We start from the raw sequence: 22,536 nt of genomic DNA, 5'->3' as shown, positions 1-22,536 counted from the left end.
ATCATCAAATCATCATATCATCATCAATATGAATACAAATAACGAAGATCTTGTCGAACCAAGTACAAGTCCGAATGACATGAACACGGAATCTTCAACTACAGCTACAACCAGCAGTAGTAGTAATAGTACCAGTACAATCACCGATTCCACCGTGAGCCTTCCGTTCCAAAAAGCAGAAACATCAGTCCCTGAAGAACAACCTCATCAAATTGCCCAAAATGGTCAATCACACGACAGTGTTACGTTGGACTCTTCTCATGATAGCTCCACTTCCAATACTTCTTCAAACATCAACAATGCAGAGGATCCCTCTAAAAAGAGGCCTACTTCTGCGGAGAGACCACGAAAAGCACTTCCAAGACCCAATCGTGTTCCATCCGACGTTTTTACCTTTGATCCAGAACTTCATGAAGAAAGTCTTGGAAAGAAGAAGGGAGCTGAATTTCTAATGGATCATGGCGATTCTTCATCCAATGATGCAACAACAACAAGTAGCACGGAGGAAAATTTAACAAGTCAACAACAACAACATCAAATGACACCTCCTGTAAAAGTCAATCAGAGACGATGGAGCCACAAACGGTCAGCCTCTGAGGCTTATTCCTTCACTACTCCACCATCGGCATCGAGTATTATCAGCACTACTCCATCGACACCACAACTTTTGCCATCCTCATCGACAGCCACAACCTCTACAACTGGAGGATCACAAGAAAAGACAAATTCGGAAAGTTCTCGAAAGAAATTTACACTTTTTGGATTTACATTTGGTTCCTCTTCTTCGAGTAGTGGTCACAATAAGGGTGGTTCAAGCTTGCATTCGTTGGCACCGAACGTGTCAAGCTCAAGTACACCAACATTGGCTACCTCTCCTATTACTTCTTCAACAAGTACATGCTCCGATACGCTACAAATTACTTCCTCTGTCACATCATCATGCAGTGACAATACTCCCACTTCTGAGTCAAACAGCAATGAGGTCAAAAAAGTTGTACAACTCGACGAGGAGACCATGAAAAAGCGACAAGGAGTTCACATGGCAACCCCTCTCAATAATTTCATTTCGGACGAGCAACCCTCTCAACGAAATACTAATGAAATTGATTTACTTGGATTTTTAAAAACCGCTTCATTGGATGATAACTCTCTTGGAAGACCATCATCAGCAAGTGAAATGGACAAAACCGATATTTCCACAAACAGAGAAACAACAACCTCTGGTTTAAAGACGTTTTTGGACAAAATGCGAGGAAAAAGTATTTTCACAACAAAAATTTCGAGTCCAGTTCCATTCAGTGAGCAAGAATCTGTCAATGAAAGTAATACAGGAAGTTCAACTTTATCTACAACTCCTGTAAACGATGATAGTATCTCAGTAAGCCAAAAAGCTCCAAAGAAGCTCTCTGAAAAAGAAATGAGACGGCTAAAATTATTGGAAAGAGAGAACAATCAAAAAGAAATGATGGACAATATTCTTGAGAAGATCAATAAGAATGGCGAGTCATTTGCCCATCTTTCATTTTTCGATGAAAATGATCAAGGTATGTTGAAAGTGTCATGCACCATTTTTTGTCCATATTCATACATTGTTGAATTGTTTACGATCACATTTTGACTCACTAATGTTATTGGAAATACGACACTTATTTTTTTAAATTGGCACAATTTACAAAATTTCTACATTCACTCGACAAACAGAATGGCAATACATTGGATATATTCAAAAATATGATTCTTCAATGACTGATGATGAAATTTACATGATGTATGCACTAATGGGCGTGGGAGCTGGTGAAGATGGAGGAGCGTCAGCAAAAAAAGAGAAAGATGTAAAAGATTTCTCAGGAGGAATCTATGGAGATTCATGTGTTTGTCCAGTTTTGAGTCGACTATGCGGAAGAGGAGAGTTACGATATCCAAATGGAAGTGTCTACGAGGGTGACATTATTCGAGGAAAACGTCACGGATTTGGTAAAATGATTTTTCCTTACAAGAGCACAATACCTACCACGTCTAAAAAGTCTTCGGCCCAAACGGAGCAAGCTCCTCCTACTGCCATTGCTATAGGCCAATGGGTTTGTAACAATCCGTCTGAGGCCATACCATTTAAAGTCACCTATTCGAATGAGTTGGAATATTGGGGAACTTTTCGTGCTAAAGCAAAACTATCTTCTGCCTATACGATTGGTATCAATGACCTCGAAAAGCACAAGGAGGGAGAATTATATCATGTCATTGAAAATAAGAAATATTTTGGAGGTTTTAAAGAGGATTTAAAAGATGGCTTTGGAGTTGAAGTGATGGCCAATGGTGAGCGATATTATGGAGGCTGGAAAAATGGACTTTATCACTACACTGGTACCTATCAATACATTGACGGAACTTACTATCAAGGAGAGTTCAAACGAGGTTCACGAAAAGGTAAAGGAAAGCTCTATCTTGCCACTGGTGACGTCATTGAAGGTACATGGAACGGAGACAAGGTGGAGAGTGCCGTCTTTAAGAAAGGAACGGCTAAAAACGTGGAACTGTAAGTACCACAATGTTCAGCCATATATTAATTGACACACACCTTGTTTTAACAAACCTTTCTATTTCATTGTTGGATGGAACTTGGTATTCGAACAGTACTCACCTCTTTCAACTTCGAACACAAATTAACGAGGCAATCAAGTTATTCCAAAATGTGGGTCACATGGATGACAACAATTATTTACAATTTTTGAAAATGACCAAGAAGGAGAACATTGAACGTCCAGAATTAGAAATGAAATGGAAATATTACTCACTCATGAGTAAGGAAACATGGAGAAAGGAGAGAGAAAAATTAACTGATTTTTATGGCAAGTATGAAAAGTATGACCTCACCGACAAGGTCACCTTCAAAAATGAGGTGTTGAGACTCCTAGGAGAAAGTATCAAAACAGATGGTCCAGCACCTCCGGTTGTGTCATTTGTGAAGAGCTTTATCGAGTTCTTTGACAGTCTCTATCATGGAAGTTACTATGCTGGAAATAATAGAGGTCAGTCAGGCGCCAGAAAAATCACCTCTAAAAAAGATGGCGTCCTTCTATATAACGCCATTGATGACTTGAAGAGTTACATTATTTATTTGTGTGATCAGGTAGTTTGGGACTATTTTGGCAATGAAATTTTAAGCTCGAAATTACTTTCGAATGGAGGAGGAGCAGCAAATCATTCGGGCGATCCTTCGGAAATGCAATTTGTGGAGCAAGATGAACAATTTGATGAGTGTGACGACGAAATTATTTTTGGAAATTCTCAATCTGTTGGTACCAATTTCGAATCGTCTAAATTGAAATTTTCATCCATGTCGCAAGCCTACAATTTCTGCAAGACAATCATTGCAGATCATCTTCACAAAAAACTCTATTCTACCACATTTGAACTCTATGAATATCATTTTAGAGATCAAGACTTGCTCATTAACCAGAAAATTAATTCGATTATTTCCACATGTAACTTGCAAAACTTTGGAGTGCACAGTGACTTTATTTCTACCAATACACCACTCCATATAGTGAGTGCATGCAACTCATGAAAGAAATCAAATTCTCCAACTCGGTTGAGTCCAAGATACGAGTTCTTTCCAAACTGCGAACTCAAGTAATGCAGTCCATGAAAAAAGTTAAAATTGAAAATAAGAAATTGAAGAAACAAAAAGCAGGTCAAGGTATGTGTAACTAGTTGTGTACATGGTACAAACCTACAATCATTGACTTTCAATGTAACATTTTCTTTGACCCATTTTACTATATGTTCCCGTATTATTTCTTTGGTGATGATATTACTGTTAAATGAACACTGAATTTCAATCATGCTCCTTTATAGACGATTTCGAGAATGTGGAAAGCGATGATTGGCAACCTGGTGCTGATGATGTGACATCTCTGTACACTTATACATTTATCAAGACCAATATTGGAAATTATACGGCACTTTTCAATTACATTAACGATTGGAAGCCTCCACATACAAGTTTAAGACCAGTTTCTCACGTAATTTCATTCTTTGAAGGATTTTTAAATTATATTGTCGATTTGGATCCAAATTTAACTGTGAAACAAAGCGAACTTGGAGAAAATATAGGTGAAAATTCCGATGACACCTATGTATTTATTTCAAAATATGGACTTACCAAACAGTTGGAGCGTGGTATTGAATTGGAAATTTTCAGAAATCAAAGCAAAAAGGAAAAGATTGAACGACAATTGCAAAAACCAAACCTAACGTCGGAGGAGCTTCAAGATTTGAACCAACAACAACGTGAGGTTCAGCTCATTAGTTTTTCATGGGTATCTCCTCTGTTACTATTCGTGTCACTTCAAGTAGGACATTTCCAATTGCAAATTAGTCGAAAAACCGATCTCAAGTCTTCATTGAGTGGCAACACAACAACAAAATTATTCACAATTGATCTTTCAGATATCACTACGAGTTCAGAACAAAACATGGTAGTACCCATGGTGGACGGCAGTGGCAACATGTTAAATCTTGCACAAGCATTGCTCAAATATAGAAATTTAGTGAAGAATGTTCTCGATAATGCCAAACTAGGATTTAATATTACGCTGAAACACCACCACAATGGTACTAGTAACAACAATGACTCCTCAGCACAGGATTCTACAAATCACTCAACCAAGTCCGAATACATTTCCATTGAATTTGACAAGGAACCATTCCCAAGTTATGTCTATTCTGAACTTTCTCTTGAAATTGCCAAGTTTATCAAGTTTGAGCTTGAAAACTCTGATTCTCGTCAGTATAGAATTTAATCCAAGTTGTAGTAGTGAGATAATAATGCATCACAACTTTGCATACTTGAGAACTAGGGGCGTGACATCGTTTTTATTTTGCTCGCTGCACTGTAAATCATTTACAAGACTGATATATCTTTTCGATTAATTCCGTTAGAAAAAATCAATAAATTCCAAGGTAACTGCTCCATATTCCCAATAGCCTCATTCCATTCATTAAGGAGGACCGATCTCAAATTCCGTTCCGTGTTCATTGAGCATCCATATCTCCCTCCAGATGAAATAACATTTGATTGCTGGATGGCATTGGCTGTTGTTTCGTCTGGTCATGTTGCACGGATAGATATTTGGAGAGAGTAAGAGTACGCATTGTTGTGCTACTAATCATCTTCCAAAGACAACAAACTCAAATTCTTCAACCATTGACTTTCAACAATATATTTGACACCTTCATTGTCAATTTGATTTCTATCCAGATTCAAAAAGGTCAAATTCTTCAAGCATTCACTTGCAGCAAGAAATTTAGCACCTTCATTGCCAATTTCATTGTCGTCCAGACTCAAAGAAGTCAAAATCTTCAAGTATTCACTTTCAGAAATATATTTAGCACCTTCATTGCCAATTTGATTTCTATCTAGATTCAAATAAGTCAAATTCTTCAAGCACTCACTTTCAGAAATATATTTAGCACCTTCATTGCCAATTTCATTGTAATACAAATTCAAAGACGTCAAATTCTTCAAACATTCACTTGCGACAAAATATTTAGCACCTTCTTTGCTAATTCTATTCCATTCCAGATTCACATAAGTCAAATTATTCAAGTATTCACTTGCAGCAATATATTTAACACCTTCATTGCCAATTTGATTGGTATCCAGACTCAAACAAGTCAAATTCTTCACATATTCACAATCAGCTAAAAGTTTGATGGACTCATGCTTTGGTTGTTTGAAGTGATTTGGTATGAATGCTAATGAGAGAGGAATTTGAAATGATACCCGTCTCCATTGTTTTGAAATTTTCATACAAATTTGAATGATCAACATGGAATCAAGGAATTGAAGAATTTCAAAAATAATATCATCAGCCAATGGTCCATTGTTATCGTCAAAACTTGTCGGAGAGAAATCATCGTTTTCAGATTGATCATTGATCCTTGTTGATGATAAATTTGCTGCATCTTCAACAATACCAGTTTCAACAGATGCCGGGAGTTGTTTTCTCATTTCAATGGTACAAGTTTATTGTTGTTGTTGTTGGCGGAAGAAGAAGAACTTGTCAACACAATTTTTTTTAAATTCTTTTTTGTAATCATCAAAAGGTTTGTTGTAACAAAGAGCTCATTGAGTGCAAGATCAGCCCTTTGTTCGATTTGTTTTGTTCAAATTGTTGATTTCAATTAAGGCTATCAACATTATTTCAACAAGCTCAATGACTTTCAGCACAATTTCGTGATCATTTGAGGCAACCTTTCATCAGAGCATGATCGTCGTAAAAAAGCACTAATAATCCAACTCATAGTGCTTTTCAACTCTTAGTAAATTCTGCTCTCCCAAATAGAGGGCATCATATTTATAAGTCCTCACACAACCTCCAGCGTTAAATACCATGGGAAGCCACAAAAAACGTTCACAGCTGTCGTCCACATAGTCATACCAACGATACATTGGTCTTGCTCCAAGATCATCCTCTCGACCACCACCATGAATAGCATTTTCCACATCTTCTGATCTTTCATTGTCTTCTTCATCAGTGATGTTGTCTTCAGCTGGTATTCTTTCATTATCCTTTGCATCAGTGTTATGATCTTCAGCTGGTACTTTTACAAAAAATTTATCCATGTATTCGAAAAAACAAAATGGCTTGACATGATTGGCATCTTCAATATTTGGAGAAATTGACATTCGACAGTTATTGTTGTGAGCAGAAACAAGCTCTCTTAATTTCGTTGGTCCTGACTTGGGAAACATTTGAGCAACACAAAATGCAGCCACAGATATAGATGTTGTCTTTTTCACTTGCCAATTGCTGTTTTGGTCCTGATATTCAAAACAAGTAAGAATGATCTTGTCATTCCATGGATTCGGTGTGCAGTGAGAGCCACTACTTAAAATGGCTAACAGAGTTGCAATTTTTGCATAAACATATTTCCAACCATGTTGAAAAATTCTCTCTTCTTGGCCATGTTCATAAATTGATGGAAATTTTCTTGGATTGTGTTCGTTATCTGTTGGACAATCTACTCGTTCATCTACTTCTGGGTACTCTAGGTCGAATGGCTCAGATAATCGAGGGACATGGAAATCAAAACGTTCCAGTAATTCTGCCCATGCATATCGCATTTGTCTTTCCCTGTCCATAAATGAAAACGATTTAATAATTGGTATTCTGAATAAGGCTTGAAATACATTATACCAATAATATTCATCATTTCTTCTACCAATGGGATCGGAATTAATGTATAATTGATTCTTTTCATCAAGATGATGATTCCATTCTTCATCATGATCGGAATTATGAAGAGCCTTCATCCGATTGCACCGTTCCAAATCTAAATCCCATTCAAAAACATCATTCATCAAAATAGAATTACAAAAATACTTCCACAATGCATTGCAACAAGCCACTTGTTTCCACCTCTGACTCACTCTCACACATGAATTTAAAATACTTTGGGGATCCAAAAATTGAAAAATTGAAAATAATTCATCATTTCCACACTCAACTGATGATTTCATTTTTTTGTAATTAAAAAAAAATATTAACGACATCAAGAGCTACTCCATCCCGAAGAGTATAACGCAGCAAAGAGGAATACTGATACAGATGAGAATTAATGATGGAAATGTAAAGGTGGTTGTACTTGATTTTTTAACTCTTAACGAGCATGATGATGACGATCAAAATTCTATTCATATTATTCGGAGATTGGAATTATTATTGAAAAAGAAATTCTCATTGCAACAATTAGGAAAGAAGAAATGGCTCGAGAATAGAGAATTGAAATATGAGAATTTCATTCCTGTTGAGTTTATGAACGACAAAGAATTTATTTTGAATCACGTTAAAAAGTTTGGCTATGGTTGGAAATATGCATCCCCCAAGTTAAAACAAGACCGAGAGTTTCTGTTGACAGTGGTTCAATACAATGGATCAATGGAATTAAGATTTCCAAATTACAGAATTGGAAATGATAAAGAATTAATATTGACTGCCGTAAAGAATGACGGAGAGGTAATGAATTCCGTTTCAACTGTGCTACGAAATGATAAGGAGTTTATGTTGAAAGTAGTTCAGTTGAATGGAAAAGCGCTGTCCTATGCAGCACCACCTCTCAAGAATGATCTTGACATTGTATTAGCTGCTGTGAGACAAAATGGTGAGGCATTGAGTTATACTTATGTAGACCCAGCATATGGTTTGAGATCAAATAAGGACGTAATTTTAGAAGCGATCAAACAAAATAAGAAGGCACTTCAATGGGTTCCAATTGAGTTACTCACAGATCTTTCTTTCATGTTGAAAGTTGTTACATTAATTTTTCCTGAATTCGAAGGATTGAAGGTGTTTAATTATTCCAACAAAGAAGTCATGTTGAAACTTGTACAAGAATTTGGATTTTTACTTCAGTTTGCAAGTGAAGAGCTTAAGAATGATCGTGATGTTGTGAGAAATGCAGTTCAGAATAATGCTTGTTCTATTGAATTTGCCTCTGATGATTTAAAGCGTGACAAGGACATTGTACTTGTTGCCGTTCAGAAAGATGGCAACGCTTTGGAATTTGTCTCAACAGAGTTGAAAAGTGATTATGATGTGGTGCTAGCTGCTACTTGTCAAAATTGCCATGCCTTTGTTTACGCCCTCAATGATTTGAAAAATAACAAAGATATTGTATTAGCAGCTGTTAGAAAAGATGGTTATGCTCTTGCATATGCGTCAAATAAGTTGACAAGCGATCGAGAGATTGTTTTGGAAGCAGTTCAACGAGATGGCTTTGCACTTGATTATGCTGATAAGATTTTTCAAAATGATCGAGAAATAGTTTTTGAAGCAATCAATGAAAACAAGGAGGCTTTTTTCTACGCTTCAGAGAGTGGACTTTTAAATGACAAACAATTCTTATTAGATGTGATCAAGATGGGATGTGAGGATATTATGTCACTTGTACCAGCAGAATTTACAAATGACAAAGAATTTATTCTGCAAGCAGTCAAACTTAACAGTCTTGGAGTTATTGGACGCAATTATAATTGTTCTTCCCGAGAAATAATGTTAGAGGCAGTGAAAAACAATGGTTACTCATTGAAATACGCAAGTGAAGAATTACAACAAGATTCAGAAATTGTGATGGAGGCACTTAAATGCAATGGATATGTATTGAAGTACAGCGATGAATTATATCAAGCGAGAATGACTCATTACTATCACGATGCGTATTTGGGAATTTCCATGCTTCCATGAGAAAAGTGAAAACACAACATGCGTTGAATGAAACTAGACATTGAAATTAATTGAAATCATTCATCCCATTTGAAAACTTGGGCTCCGGATACCAAGTTGTGATCTTCCAAAAATTAACAACTTGTCTACCATGCCTCTCTTTAACACCGAGCATGCTGTCTTCTTTTTTACAGAACAGCTTTGAATTGATTCTACCAATAATTATCATGTGGGAACAGTGTTGTTCTCCAGATTTGTTGAACAGAAAATTCCACATTATGTCGGTTTCTCGTGGGTTTATTGAACTAGTTGCCAAAATGATGAAATTTCTCTAAAGAAAAATCGATCGTTGAATAACATTGCGATTGTAAAATCCAACAATAAATTCTCATTCGTTACCAGTATCCTAATTAGCAGGCCATATAATAGTAACAGTAGAATATTTCGCATATTTTTGAACTCAATTTTGGAGCATTGGTTCTTTCTGCAGAGGTGAAATGATAAATCTCTCCACGCTAAATTTTGAATAATCTCACATGTCACTAATCACTTGTTACAACTTGATACTCTCACAACCTTAATATCGACTTGAGGTAATTTCTTATACTTGATATTTTCTCTCTCCATAAGAAATCTCAAATACGTCTCTGGATGATACTCTACGTTTCGTTCTTTTTTGATACTTTCAATATGATCAATTTGTGAAAAATAAACATTCATGACACTTGCGTCTCCAAATGCAAATAAATCATTCAAACCCATCCAGTGCATATCAAATGGTAAATAAAGAGTGCGAGGTTCAATTTGAAAACCTTTCCAATAAGGATTCGAATTGTTGTTGCTGGAATTGGTAGTATAGAAATATCTTGGATTAATAAATCGATCGAATAATAAATCTGTTCTCAATCTCATAATGACGTCATAATCTTTGTTTTTTCGATGTTGTTTCACAAATTCCCTCCGTTTGTTGTTGGCATGGTTCATGAGATACAATGACGAAAGCCAATTGTTGCAATATTGTTTGGTAGGATGATTTTCACACAAATCTCTTCCTCCAAAACGTTTCTTGACTTGTTCATCCACAGATCGATCTGTTTACAAAATTCAATTGGATTATTATGATCATCATCATTTATGAACAAAATTATTATTATTATTGTTAATAAAATAACAAAAAATTATTTCGGTCAATAACAATTCACAACAATAATTTTCACACTTACCAATCGACACATATTTCACATGAGGTATCTCATCCTTCATGGCCCTAAATCGTTCCAATTCCTCCTCTCTCTCATACACGACAGAAACAAAAAAATCAATATTCGAATTTCGTTCCCGATTTAAATCGACGTGTTCACACCATTCCATTAGTTGATATTTTAAAATTTCTTCATCGTATCGTTCGAAAATTTCTGGAAAAATTCGAATCGATCCCGAGAGGATGATTGCTATTTGGAGGGGAGATGGAAGGGATGATGTATTATTCTTGGCTTCCGAACACGTTTTTGTTGATGATGATTGGTATAATTCATTAATGAAATGATCTTTCGAAGTAGTGAGTGTGTTGCCGGCGTAAATAAAAGGAAAGACAAGTAATAGATAAAAGGAAATTATTGCAAGAGTTGTCTCTACTCGCGAGAAGTTTGTGGGCTTTGGCTTCATTTTTTTTAAATTTTATTGTGATTTTCCAAAAAGTGCGAAAAAAAATCGAGTAAAATCGAAAACGACTTGCTCAAATTCGGTCAACCCTCATTTTTTGGACGTTTCTTCCCGAAAACGATTTTGCTTGATGTTGACGAGATACGATGTTGATGCTATTCGTGCAAAGTCGAAAAAATCGATTACGATCGACCTGAATCGATTACCTCAACACGATTCATTTCTCAACGTCGATGTTTTTCGTCCAAAATCGAAAAAATCAATTATGATCGACCTGAATCGATTTTCTTGATCGTCAGAGTTGAAAAAATCGATCATGAAGAACCTTTAATCAAATAAACTCTGATAATTTGCTTCTATTTGATTTTTCTCCTCTTCCTCTTTTTGTCTAATCTTCTCTTTCTTTACCTCAATCAATTTTGCAACTTCATTCACCAATTTGGTCAAAGGTTTTACATACTGTTCCTCTTGTTTAGCAATATCTTCTTCTTGTTTTTTAAATCTCTCAAGTAACTCCTCCTTTTCTTTCTGAATTTTCAATAATTGATCTGCAATAACTTTTGAATTATTTTCTTCCATGTCTTTCATAGTTTTTAAAAACTTTGTCGAATTTTGCATATCCTTATCATTAGTATCACAGTCTTGTTTAGCGTTAATAAAAATTTGCTTCTTTAACTGATCCAATTTGAAAATCTGGAATTCTAAAACAGGTGATTTGAACGTAGTAACTTGTGGTGTTGACTCAGGTTTTGGATCAAGATCAAACATATCATGCAAATCCATGCCACATATATCAAGCTCAGGAGCCATTGAAGGTGTTTCCTTGGTCTTTGACTCGTCCAATTCTTTCTTAATGACCAATGATTTTTCTTGAATAGAAGCAAGAGCTTTTTTGAATACAGGAGAGACGCTTTTGTCTGTATCACCTTTTCTTGTACGCTTTTTCGCATTGTCTCTCAATTTATCTTGCGCTTCTTTATACATAACTTCCTGCAAATCGTTGCCATTATCATCAATCCAATCCAAATCATCTTTCTCATCATCCTGATCTGAATGTTCTGATTCGCTGTCACTACTGTCACCTTGAATTTGTGAAGCCAATGATTGTTTTTTGTTGGAGTGAGCAGAAATCTCTTTTTCAATCTCGTTAACAATCCATTTCTTGTTTTCTTGAATGAAAGTATCAAAAAAATCTTTCACACGTTTGTCATCTTTTGGGGCGTTGCATGTTGCTGGTAAACCATCTTTGTATTTTCTTGAACCTTTAGCAGTAGGAAATGTGAAATTTGTATTTTTTTTTGTTTCTAATTGGAGCTTCTTGAAAACTTTGCTTGCTGCTTTTGAATTTGTCATTCCATGAGAATAGAGCTCATTTGAACAAATAGGTAATGTGGTTGCGAGTATTTCGCAAAAACGATCAAACGTGTTCCACTTTGTTTTGTCTTTGCCCATTTTTTTTCAGTGAGAAAACCGTTGTTATTGTTTTTTGACGTTGACACAATCGCACAAAAAACAAGACGCCGTTGAGTTTTTTTTATTCCGAAACAAATCAATGTCGTTCAATTCAACATTTTCGATATGAGAACATTAAACAATTCAACATAATCGAGCAGAATTGATTTTCTCAACAATTTCTTATCAATTTTGCTCGAAAAAATCGATTTCCACATGGTAAAAGCAACGCAACATCGATTCACAAACGATGAAAGACGAGTTTTCAAACAAAAAACAGGTGTCCAAATATCTCAAAAACTAAGACCATATATCCAAGGTCAAAAATTAGCCCCAGAACAAATTGAGTTCATTAAATTGGTGTGTGGAAAGTATGGAGATAAACCAAAGGTCTTGCAACAAATTTTACCTTTCGCACCTTCAACGATTTACAAATATTGCAATGAAATACAAAAAGAAAAAGCTCTCGGAAGGCCTCCACATTCAGGTAAATCAACCCACCTCTCTGTGTTAAGATTTATTGATATCATATTCAGTGAATATAATACTGTTAATTATGCAGAAGTACGTCAAATAGTTAAAGATTATCTTGATGTTTCAATTTCCGTATCTCAGCTCTCCAAAATAACGACAAAATATTTGTTCAGGACATATAAGAAATGTGAAAAAGTATCAGTATATCGAAAAAGCCCAAGAGTACAATCTCAAAGAACTGTGTACAGGCGAACTATTCGAACCTACAAAACAAGAATCATGTTTTTTATTGACGAATCGCATTTCTGTTATGACCATTTGATTAGAACAAGGGCTCACATCAAAATTGGCAACACTTGTCAAAACAGTGCGCACAGAGTGAGTGGAAAACGTTTTTCATTATTGGCATGCATTAACGAGAGAGGAGGTTTGGTTTACTGGGAACTTGTCGATACAACTAACAAAGCAATTGATGCTGATCGATTTAATATATTTCTGACAACATTGAGCAAATTGATCCCAAAAGATTGTATTTTAGTTCTTGACAACGCATCCATTCATAAGGAAAAAGAAGTTCATAGTATAATGAATGGCCAAGGTATTAGTGTGTTTTGGCAAAGCCCATACTCTCCTGACTTCAATCCCATTGAATTGCTTTTCGGATGGATGAAAACACAGTTGAAAAACTATGAACATTCGGTTGACTCTCTCGAAGAGATAATGGAGCAGGTGTTTGATCAAGTTACACCCAAGTTAATCAAATCGTTTGTTCATCATTGCAAGGAAATCTGGCATGATGAGACAAAAACTTAATAAATTTCGAGTTTGATCGAAATCGATTTTGAAGGATTTCGATGTTAATCAACATCAAGTCAAAACGACAACGCATCAATGTCGCTCATTTCGATCTCGAAAAAAATCGCGAAAAAATCGTCGATTTTTTATTCGCACTTTTTCGAAAATCACAATAATCAAATCGTTTGTTCATCATTGCAAGGAAATCTGGCATGATGAGACAAAAACTTAATAAATTTCGAGTTTGATCGAAATCGATTTTGAAGGATTTCGATGTTAATCAACATCAAGTCAAAACGACAACGCATCAATGTCGCTCATTTCGATCTCGAAAAAAATCGCGAAAAAATCGTCGATTTTTTATTCGCACTTTTTCGAAAATCACAATATCCGAAAAGTATTTCCAAACCTTCGTCAGCTGCTGCTCCTGGCCAACATGATGGTTGTTCAAGATTCTCACGGGCACACTGGACGACTGATGATTACAATTTGCGAGCATCTTTAACAATCCAATGGAATACTGTAATTTGTGTTTCAAAAATTCATTCATTGGATATTGTGGAAGGCTTGTTACAAGTTCAGAGGCTTCAACTGAACCGTTCGGAACGGAATCATTGGGATCATGAAACACTTCCAGTCCAATGAATCCGAATGGTGCATGGCGTTCTACAGCATCTTGTAATGTTTTTCGGATCAAGTCTTGTCCGGTTCGGTTGGAATCAGAATCTTGATCATCACGAGGACGGATCATCTGCGCGCTGAAATTATGCTGTGAAGTTCGTGATTCCATTTTTTTTCAAGTTTGGAATTTCACTGTTAAACGGACTTACAAAAGTTAAATTTATTGTAAAATTCTTGTAAAATTTTCATGACATTAAGGATTGTTCGAGTTCAATAATTTTCAAATTATTTCACATGTTTTTCTAAAATTGGTTTCATATGATCTCTTGGAATGAGATACAAGGGATGATTCTTTGAATTAATGTACAGCATGGATTGATCATGGCTGCTTTCTGGGAATTTCTCTGGATTTTCATGAGTCAATCTGAAATGTCTGACCAAATTGATGAGTGACATGTGTAATTCAGTACTTGCGATACGACTACCTGGACATTTACGAGCACCAATTCCAAATGGAAGACTGTTAATATATTTAAAGTATTCCATTTCATCATCATGATTTGAAAAATTGAGAAAATTTCATCCATTCCTTGTAACAAAAATGTCAATTGTCAGCACTTACCTGCTGTACATGGATTTTGGAGCTAACGGATGACCCTTTTCATGTCTCTCTGCAATGAATTCTTTAGCACGTGGAACAAACTCATCCTTCAAACTTGGATGATAGTTCATAATAAAGATACGAGTGTCTTTTGGAATTAAATATCCATTCAATTCAAAGTCCTGTACGGCCCATCTGCCACTTGTCATATACGAGAATGAATTCAAACGCATGGTTTCTTCCAAGAAATTCTTCACAAGTTTCATCTTTTTATACTTTTCCCAAGTAATTTCCAAACCATTTTCTGATTCAAACTCCTCAGTTGTAGGTTCTCCAAACAATCCCTTCAATTCCTCAAATAATTTATCTTGATATTCCACATGATGTGCCAATCGATACATTTGATTGACCATAATTCGTGATGTAATATCTACTCCACCATTCAAGAAGGCACTCAACACTCCTTCACTCTTTTTATGTGCTTGTTCCATTCCAACAGCTCGTTGATCGACCAATTCTTTCAATCGAGGAATTTTAGGATTTGGATTTTGTTCGAACATTTTGATTAAGAGTTTACATCCATCGTAAATCTTGTCCATTAAAAATTCCATTTCCTTATATTCACTGGTTTTAATGTATTGATAGAGAGGTGGTTTGTTGTCTAGTTGGAGTGCAATATCGGTGGCACGAACAGCTTGTTCGACAAATTCGTAAATGGTCCATGGCATTTGTTGTTCCAATTCTTCAGTGACTTTGACACCTAAAAAGGTTTTAGCCACTGCTTTGAAAGTATATAAAGATGTCACGTCAAAGGCATTCGGAAGTCGATATTTGAGTCCATCATCATTGTCAGTTCGTTTCAATTTTTTCACAAGAGTCCGTAAAAAGTCTCCATTGAGTTCAGTAATTTGTGGTAAACTGACTTTTTCTAAATTTTCAGGTTTCATGGCCACATTGTAGAGATTTCTAATTTCTTGCCAATCCTCAAAGAAGGTCATTTCTATGAAATTTCAAAAAGACATTCATGATGTGGAAATGTCATAACGTTCAAAATATTATTGTCAATATTAATAGCAATGGTCATAAAGTTCAATATTAATAGTCATGATTATTGTTTAAAACAAGCACCAATGAAACCTTAGATCAGGATCACATTTCTTCACTTACCAATAGGAGCCAACGTTATATCATGTTGTTGCTTATAATATCGATTCGACTTTAAATATTCACGTCGTTCTTCCTTTTTCACCAATTCTTCAATGATGACAGGATGAGACACAATCAACATATTCTCGCCTGGAATTTTAAGACGAACCATATCTCCATATTGTTCACACAATTCATAAAAATAAATATTTGGAATTCCCTTATGTTTGAGAAGATCAAGTAAATGACCAATGAAAGGCCATGCTTTAGGTCCAGGAATTTCTTCAAAAGATTTCACACGAGGTTGTGGAGAGTGATCGTGTTTGAGAGTTTCGGAGGTCAAATTCTCATCGACCGATGGTTTCAATGTATCCATTTGGAGAGAAACTGAATTAGTTGAAGACACCATGGTCGATGCAGATTTCGTCGCATGGAATGGACATTGCGAAGTATTGGATGATGTCGATGGATGGAGTGAAATCAATTGAGTGTGAAACGAATGACTTTGATCATTCCAAGTCGTCGTTGGTATTTGGTTATTATTGATCAACAACACTCGACTTGGTTCATTCTTTGTGTTGTTTTGAATCCCATGTAATGTCTTTGAACGCACCATCCATCGTTGGTGTTGTGTAATGTGTTGAGAGATTCTCTTCATGGTGCCGAATGTACGGTGTTGTGTGTTTTTTTTGTGATGCCGAACACCATAGTTGTCGGTGTAGGACAACCATTTTGATGTTTTGACAACAACTAGAGCGCCTTCAAAAATCGGGTTTCGAAGCGGTATTCCTCCTCTCCTGGACCAATCGAATGATGTGAAATTTGAGAATTTTCCAAAGTGTTCAACCAAGATGAGACAGCATTTTGGAAGTCGAAGAGGGAAAAAGTTGGAAAGTAAGTAAGGGTGTTGTAAAAATTCCTTAATTACATCCATCTTTTACTGTTTCTAGATCTTGAGGTTGATTCCTAGCAACCGTTTTGTTAGCATGCAATCGAATAACACGTCATGGTTCTTTTTGACATTCTTTTTTTCTCAAATAGGACTACAGAACATCTCGACTGGAGTCCTTTTCCAGAGTCGTGAACCTTTCTTGATTTTTTAATGAAAATCAAAAGACAAACCTTTACAATAATCTCTCTTTAAAAAAAACTTAAAACTTTTTACAAATAATTATCCTTTAGATCTTTCACAAATTTCGAAACGATCTGTAACAACAACCAAACGCACCAGTTCAATAACAACAACACCCTGCATCATCTAGAATGGTCTTCCCAAACGAACCAACCGAAGTCGTCGTTGATCAAAACTTTGCTGCCGAAGTGAATTTTCATCGAATTTTGAGAGAATTGATCAAAGAAGGAGATGTAGATGAATACACTCATGAGATCAATCAAGAACGTTTATTAGCATGCCTGAGAGGTGTGTTTTATGCACCCGATCCATGGAATCGTCATGGTCTCACCCAGGAAGGTACTCAACGCTTGGTTCAACGTTTCGGACAAGAAAAGATTAAAATTGGAGAGAAGGATTATTTGAAGAGTGATTTGGTGGTGGTGTATTGGGGATCGAAAGCGGCGAAATGTGTCGAAGTGGTGTATATGAATGAATAAGAATGTATTTTGGAGAACTCAGTTGTAATTGTAACAGGTTTGACATGTAAATAGATAAATTTCTTAAATGTTGTTGGAGATGAATGATATTTGAATCTTGCTTTGAGAATGTTTTGAAACGTATTGAATTCAAGGATCAATGTTCAATTTCCTCAACTCTCTAATTGTAACATCATGAAAAGAGAAAGCATTCTGTGTGACGTGTCCTTGGAATTGCGAGTCAAAAAATCTTCTTGGCCTACATCATACTATACTCTGGGCCTACATATTAAAATCACTACATGAATTTGGAAAGTGTTGTATCTTCAGCAATTTCCAACTAAAGCTAAAAATTTGAAACTTCTTCTGAGGGTTCAACTGGAGGACATTTTCTCCTCAGAAAAAAAAAAGACGAATAACCGTTTACGTCTGGTCCCTACCTCCACGTGTTTGTTTCTTTGGGTTGTATGGTGTTGTTATATATATCAGCAACGAAAAGAACAACAGAATCCATCTCAACCATAGCATTCCAAACGCCTGTGCATTCCGATTATATATAATCCTCCTATCATTTTGTTGTGTTCTGCTCATGAACCTATTAAAGAGCTCCACCTGCCGCAAGGCAACCTTATCCATCCGTTCTCAACTGCTCCTCCTCTCCAAACAACGGAATCTACTCCTTGTTGCCCTCTCACTACTACTTGTCTTCTTTCTTCATTCTCCCTTCTCCATACATGCCAGAGTATCCTCTACTTCATCAGCTCTCCGATTTGAATCCCATCATCATGAATTACATGAATTATTAAGAAAAACCCGAGGCTGGCTGAAACATCCATTGGATCATACCACAACTGCAACTCCCAATGACCACTACTATCTTCAAGTGGATTTTAAAGTCCATTCGCGCAGCCCTCACATTTCCTTCCAAAAGAATCATAAGGCAATTCCCTTATATAAGGGTCGTGCCATTGTATCCATGACCAGCCCTTCCTCCTCCACTTCGGAACGAATCCGACTCGTTTCTGTTTCAAGCTTACTCTCAGAGGCTCTATACTTTGATTCGCATATGAATTCTTATGCGAGAGTGCGTTGGGTAGCCACCAATGAAACTGCAATGCAGCCTTCCAATGAGCTGGTCCATGAGAAGCCACAACAACAACGACAACCCCACATTTCCACTCTTCCTTCTCCAGTGGATTTCAACTCTCTTCTCAAAACCATTCTCGATTCGAATCATTACATACCTGAACATGTGCCAATTTATGATGAAGCTGCTGACAGATTGTGTCCCATGCAATATTTCGATCGCCATGTGGTATTTTTCGAACATTCTCATTATTTGTTATGCATGAAGAAGGGATCAACAAGCGCTTCTGCTCCTCCCTCATCGACAGTTGGCAGTCATTTGAGCACGATTAATGCAATGAGAGCCATGGATAACTCTCTCATGAACTTGAGATATATTATTGGGCAAGAGTTTACTGTTGACATTTCTGCAATGTCTTTGCATCGAGGAGAAGTGAATGACGAAAAGACAACTGTAAAAACGAGAGGTCAGTCAAACAATATTGACATTAAGATTTCACCTACACGTGAGAACTTGATGTCTCTCTTTTCAGAGTCTCCTCTCATTCAGGAAGAGCTCAAGGAAATCATGACGAAACAGCAACGGAGATCGTCACAATCCATTAAGATCAGCCTGATTAACAAAAGTCACATTAGATCCGAGTTGACAAGTGGACCTCCACTTGAAGACTTGTTCCCAAAAAAACCAGTCCAACTAATTGAAAAATCCACTTCAGAGAAGAGATTATTACAATCGGAACAATATACCTCTCCTGCAAAATCATACTTTTTCCATCTCGATTCTATTGCTTGTTTATTACCATGGTTGAAGGACTCCAAGAAGTGTTCTCAACAACATAACATGCGAGAGCTCCATGAGAGAAGGATTTGTGTATTTTTACATGGTGCAGGTCAATGGCCTACTGACAGTAAGTATATGAAGACTTCCAACACTATAATACTAACAACTTGCAAAATCTGACACTTGATTAAAATTCAACCTAATAATACCAAACAACAGAGGGAGAACCAATAGATTATGACTTTGAAAATTATTGGGGTCCAGTTTCTCATTACACTCCTCAATGCTCAGAACGATGGTTCATTCGAGAGGAAACCAAATATCGTGGGTGGGACAATAAGGAACTGCAACAAAGTTATTGTGACATATTACTCATGAAACAAAAACTAAAGCAAGGCGACATGACCTGGTCGAGTAACAAGGTTGTTAAGAATGTCATTATATATGCACACTCGATGGGCAATTTAATATTAGCAGCAGCTATTAAGAATGGAGTTTGTAGCTTGGACAAGACGACTGTTTCGTGGTACGACTTGATGGGTCCTTTGCGTGGTAGTCCAGCTGCCAACATGTTGGACACTGTGTGTGGTAAGTGTAACAATTATTCTCTTGCTTATATAACTATATTCCTACGTAATGGTTGAAAACACATCTCAACACAGCCCAAGACGATTGGAATGTGAAACGTATTTTAGCATCCAAGGGTGGTTATTGCATGTCAGACTCCATGAAAATGTATCCTACCTATGAAACTCTTCACACCAACTACTCTGGATTGTCTGAGCTTCAAAAAATCGCCAAAGAATATGTCACTGGCCAGCTCTGTGGCACTAGCAGCTACGGCTTAAACTCGATGTATAGTGCTCCACTTGAATTGCTGAGCAAGCTTGTCAACTATGGAGAATTGAATGATGGTCTAGTACCCTACAGTTCTTGTGCGGTCGATAAAGAGGCTCCATTCTCAGAATCGTATGAAGATACCTTTTACAAAACAGCTGCTAATCACGTGGATGGAACGTGCAAATCGGGTGATTCATGGTTTGGTTCAACAAAGCCATGTTCTTTCTTTATTAATAAAACCTAAGTTATCATAACAATGATAAGCACGCAATAATGATGCATGTTAAAATAGAATAATTATTGCTGGCGTTACATTAATTGTATGGTGAATTGCTTAAGAACCCGCCAAAAAATTACAACTCTTTTAAAAAAATGTCGTTAGAAGAAATCAAAGATGTTTTGAAAGAGAATTTGGAAAAGAGAGGTGTATTAAACAAGATACGAGCCAATTTGAGAGCTGAAATTTTCAAATCATTTGAACAATCCGAATGCTCTCAATCCTCCGAAGAATTTTTTATTCGGAAAGAGCAAAACAGGCCTAGGCCCTCCGAAATGCAATTTCTGATCAATGAATTAATCATTGAATATTTGGAATACAATCATTTTGATTACAGTGCATCGGTGTTTAAAAAAGAATGTAATCAACCTGAGGAACGGTTAGAACATCGTTTTTTAGCTCATGAATTAAATTTAAGGAAAACCTATGAAGAAATTGAGGAAGAAGAGGAAAATCAAGAGACCATACCCTTGTTGTTTAAAATTATTCACAAATTGAGAAATGAAAATTTAAATGAAAAGAGAATGAATAGCAAATCAGCCAATACAACCGTTAAACAAGTTCAAAAAAACAAACTCGATCCAACAAAACCAATTTTGCAAATACATCCACCACCAACAGAACGAGTTAATTCTACCGTCAGCAACAATCAAAAGAATCAACCAGCAACATTTGGAAATGTTCCTCAAAAGCCAAAACCAAAACCAATACCTTTAAACGATGATCTTGATTCCAGTTCGATAACAACGAACACTGATGATTCCTCAACGATTGCTGGAGGAGGAATGGATCCTTTTGCAGCTAAAAGAGTGAGCGACATTTTACAAAATTCAAACAAGCTGTCAAAACTGCAACCACGAAAAGCTGTTGCCAATGGAATGGAAAATCGGCAAACACAAGAACCTCAGAAAAGTTCTCGAATATTTAAACCTCAGAATCATCGATCTGGGGAAAAGGCTCCTCATTCTGATTTTGATGTTGCACGATCTGAGGAAAACTCATTTTCATCGTGTGACAACTCGGAATTTGAAATTGGACCTCCTCCAAAGAATAAGGTCATCATGAGTGGTCTTCCACCTCCATTTAAATCTTTCAATGATTCTTCCATGACGGGAGAGTCTGACTCGTTCTAATATCCACATCTCGTGTAATAACATAAAATATAATTAAAATAATAATATGAATTCATTAGATTTTCAAAAACCAATGGCGTTCTTTATGAATACCAATTGTGATCATGGTGTGGCATCTGCTGTCAACAACAATGGTGCAGCATGAGCAGAGAAGAATGGACACACTTCAAAAAATGTCGCTTGTTGATTAATTCACCTTCTTCTTTTTCATGTATTCCTTAAAGTGATTCGTAGTTCTAAACATTGTATCCATCAATCCATACCAAGCACCATAGGCATCTTGATAGTGACTGTGATGATAGGCATGTTCATTGGTTCCAAACTGCAATCGTCCAAATAATTTGAAATCAAATCCACTATGTACATAACTTGTTTCCAACAACTTGTATGCAATCCACACCCAATACCAAAACAAATGCGTTCTCATCAAGACAGGTCCCAACAACACGGGAACCACATTTCCAAACAGAAATTCCAATGGATGAGCATATTCACAACCCACACTCACTGTATATCTCAATTCATGATGAAAATAATGAATATGTTTGTACAGGAAGGAGACTTTGTGAAAGGCATAATGCAAAACATAGAACAATACTTCATCACACAAGATAAAAACCACGAAATGCAACATCACTTGGAAAATTGAGTAAATGGAAGCCGACCCTATTAACGACTCATAACTCTTGTCAAACACTGGTTCAGCCACCAATGACACGACCACACTCAATGGAAGAGCTACTAGAAAATGTAATTTCGTTACATGCCATAAAATTCTAGAATAAAACTCGGAATCAATAGGTGCATGATCAGGGTTAATGAGATATTGATCTAAAATGGAAACATAACGC

At 36.3% G+C, this 22,536-nt stretch overlaps 12 protein-coding genes across 12 annotated transcripts; 6 read left to right on the top strand and 6 right to left on the bottom strand.

Annotated features, from left to right (window-relative positions):
* Positions 1-28: 28 nt before the first annotated feature.
* Positions 29-4,802, top strand: C9374_012241 (uncharacterized protein; the record flags this gene model as incomplete). The annotated part of the gene is made up of 5 exons (XM_044687986.1): positions 29-1,544; positions 1,702-2,533; positions 2,632-3,544; positions 3,640-3,697; positions 3,856-4,802. The coding sequence occupies 5 exons, from the start codon at positions 29-31 to the stop codon at positions 4,800-4,802; spliced, it is 4,266 nt and encodes a 1,421-aa protein (XP_044542549.1).
* A 362-nt stretch (positions 4,803-5,164) lies between these two features.
* On the bottom strand, positions 5,165-6,013 carry C9374_012240 (uncharacterized protein; the record flags this gene model as incomplete). Its single annotated transcript, XM_044687985.1, has 1 exon — positions 5,165-6,013. The coding sequence occupies one exon, from the start codon at positions 6,011-6,013 to the stop codon at positions 5,165-5,167; it is 849 nt and encodes a 282-aa protein (XP_044542548.1).
* Positions 6,014-6,289: 276 nt separating this feature from the next.
* Positions 6,290-7,525, bottom strand: C9374_012239 (uncharacterized protein; the record flags this gene model as incomplete). The annotated part of the gene is made up of 1 exon (XM_044687984.1): positions 6,290-7,525. One exon carries the CDS (start codon positions 7,523-7,525, stop codon positions 6,290-6,292), a length of 1,236 nt encoding a protein of 411 aa, XP_044542547.1.
* Positions 7,526-7,613: 88 nt separating this feature from the next.
* On the top strand, positions 7,614-9,248 carry C9374_012238 (uncharacterized protein; the record flags this gene model as incomplete). Its single annotated transcript, XM_044687982.1, has 1 exon — positions 7,614-9,248. The coding sequence occupies one exon, from the start codon at positions 7,614-7,616 to the stop codon at positions 9,246-9,248; it is 1,635 nt and encodes a 544-aa protein (XP_044542546.1).
* Positions 9,249-9,773: 525 nt separating this feature from the next.
* On the bottom strand, positions 9,774-10,892 carry C9374_012237 (uncharacterized protein; the record flags this gene model as incomplete). Its single annotated transcript, XM_044687981.1, has 2 exons — positions 9,774-10,318; positions 10,451-10,892. The coding sequence occupies 2 exons, from the start codon at positions 10,890-10,892 to the stop codon at positions 9,774-9,776; spliced, it is 987 nt and encodes a 328-aa protein (XP_044542545.1).
* A 324-nt stretch (positions 10,893-11,216) lies between these two features.
* C9374_012236 (uncharacterized protein) lies at positions 11,217-12,341 on the bottom strand (the record flags this gene model as incomplete). The annotated part of the gene is made up of 1 exon (XM_044687980.1): positions 11,217-12,341. One exon carries the CDS (start codon positions 12,339-12,341, stop codon positions 11,217-11,219), a length of 1,125 nt encoding a protein of 374 aa, XP_044542544.1.
* Positions 12,342-12,557: 216 nt separating this feature from the next.
* On the top strand, positions 12,558-13,628 carry C9374_012235 (uncharacterized protein; the record flags this gene model as incomplete). Its single annotated transcript, XM_044687979.1, has 1 exon — positions 12,558-13,628. The coding sequence occupies one exon, from the start codon at positions 12,558-12,560 to the stop codon at positions 13,626-13,628; it is 1,071 nt and encodes a 356-aa protein (XP_044542543.1).
* Positions 13,629-14,516: 888 nt separating this feature from the next.
* Positions 14,517-16,594, bottom strand: C9374_012234 (uncharacterized protein; the record flags this gene model as incomplete). Its single annotated transcript, XM_044687978.1, has 3 exons — positions 14,517-14,751; positions 14,854-15,832; positions 16,000-16,594. The coding sequence occupies 3 exons, from the start codon at positions 16,592-16,594 to the stop codon at positions 14,517-14,519; spliced, it is 1,809 nt and encodes a 602-aa protein (XP_044542542.1).
* Positions 16,595-17,241: 647 nt separating this feature from the next.
* Positions 17,242-17,589, top strand: C9374_012233 (uncharacterized protein; the record flags this gene model as incomplete). The annotated part of the gene is made up of 1 exon (XM_044687977.1): positions 17,242-17,589. The coding sequence occupies one exon, from the start codon at positions 17,242-17,244 to the stop codon at positions 17,587-17,589; it is 348 nt and encodes a 115-aa protein (XP_044542541.1).
* Positions 17,590-18,157: 568 nt separating this feature from the next.
* On the top strand, positions 18,158-20,519 carry C9374_012232 (uncharacterized protein; the record flags this gene model as incomplete). The annotated part of the gene is made up of 3 exons (XM_044687976.1): positions 18,158-19,562; positions 19,655-20,023; positions 20,098-20,519. The coding sequence occupies 3 exons, from the start codon at positions 18,158-18,160 to the stop codon at positions 20,517-20,519; spliced, it is 2,196 nt and encodes a 731-aa protein (XP_044542540.1).
* Positions 20,520-20,647: 128 nt separating this feature from the next.
* On the top strand, positions 20,648-21,685 carry C9374_012231 (uncharacterized protein; the record flags this gene model as incomplete). The annotated part of the gene is made up of 1 exon (XM_044687975.1): positions 20,648-21,685. The coding sequence occupies one exon, from the start codon at positions 20,648-20,650 to the stop codon at positions 21,683-21,685; it is 1,038 nt and encodes a 345-aa protein (XP_044542539.1).
* Positions 21,686-21,872: 187 nt separating this feature from the next.
* Positions 21,873-22,319, bottom strand: C9374_012230 (uncharacterized protein; the record flags this gene model as incomplete). Its single annotated transcript, XM_044687974.1, has 1 exon — positions 21,873-22,319. The coding sequence occupies one exon, from the start codon at positions 22,317-22,319 to the stop codon at positions 21,873-21,875; it is 447 nt and encodes a 148-aa protein (XP_044542538.1).
* Between the last annotated feature and the right edge of the window lie 217 nt (positions 22,320-22,536).

This window comes from Naegleria lovaniensis (assembly GCF_003324165.1).
Source record: "Naegleria lovaniensis strain ATCC 30569 chromosome Unknown tig056, whole genome shotgun sequence".
Taxonomy (NCBI): domain Eukaryota; phylum Heterolobosea; class Eutetramitea; order Acrasida; family Naegleriidae; genus Naegleria; species Naegleria lovaniensis.
The sequence above is the reverse complement of the archived record's forward strand: the minus strand, read 5'-3'. Positions and strand labels throughout refer to the sequence as shown.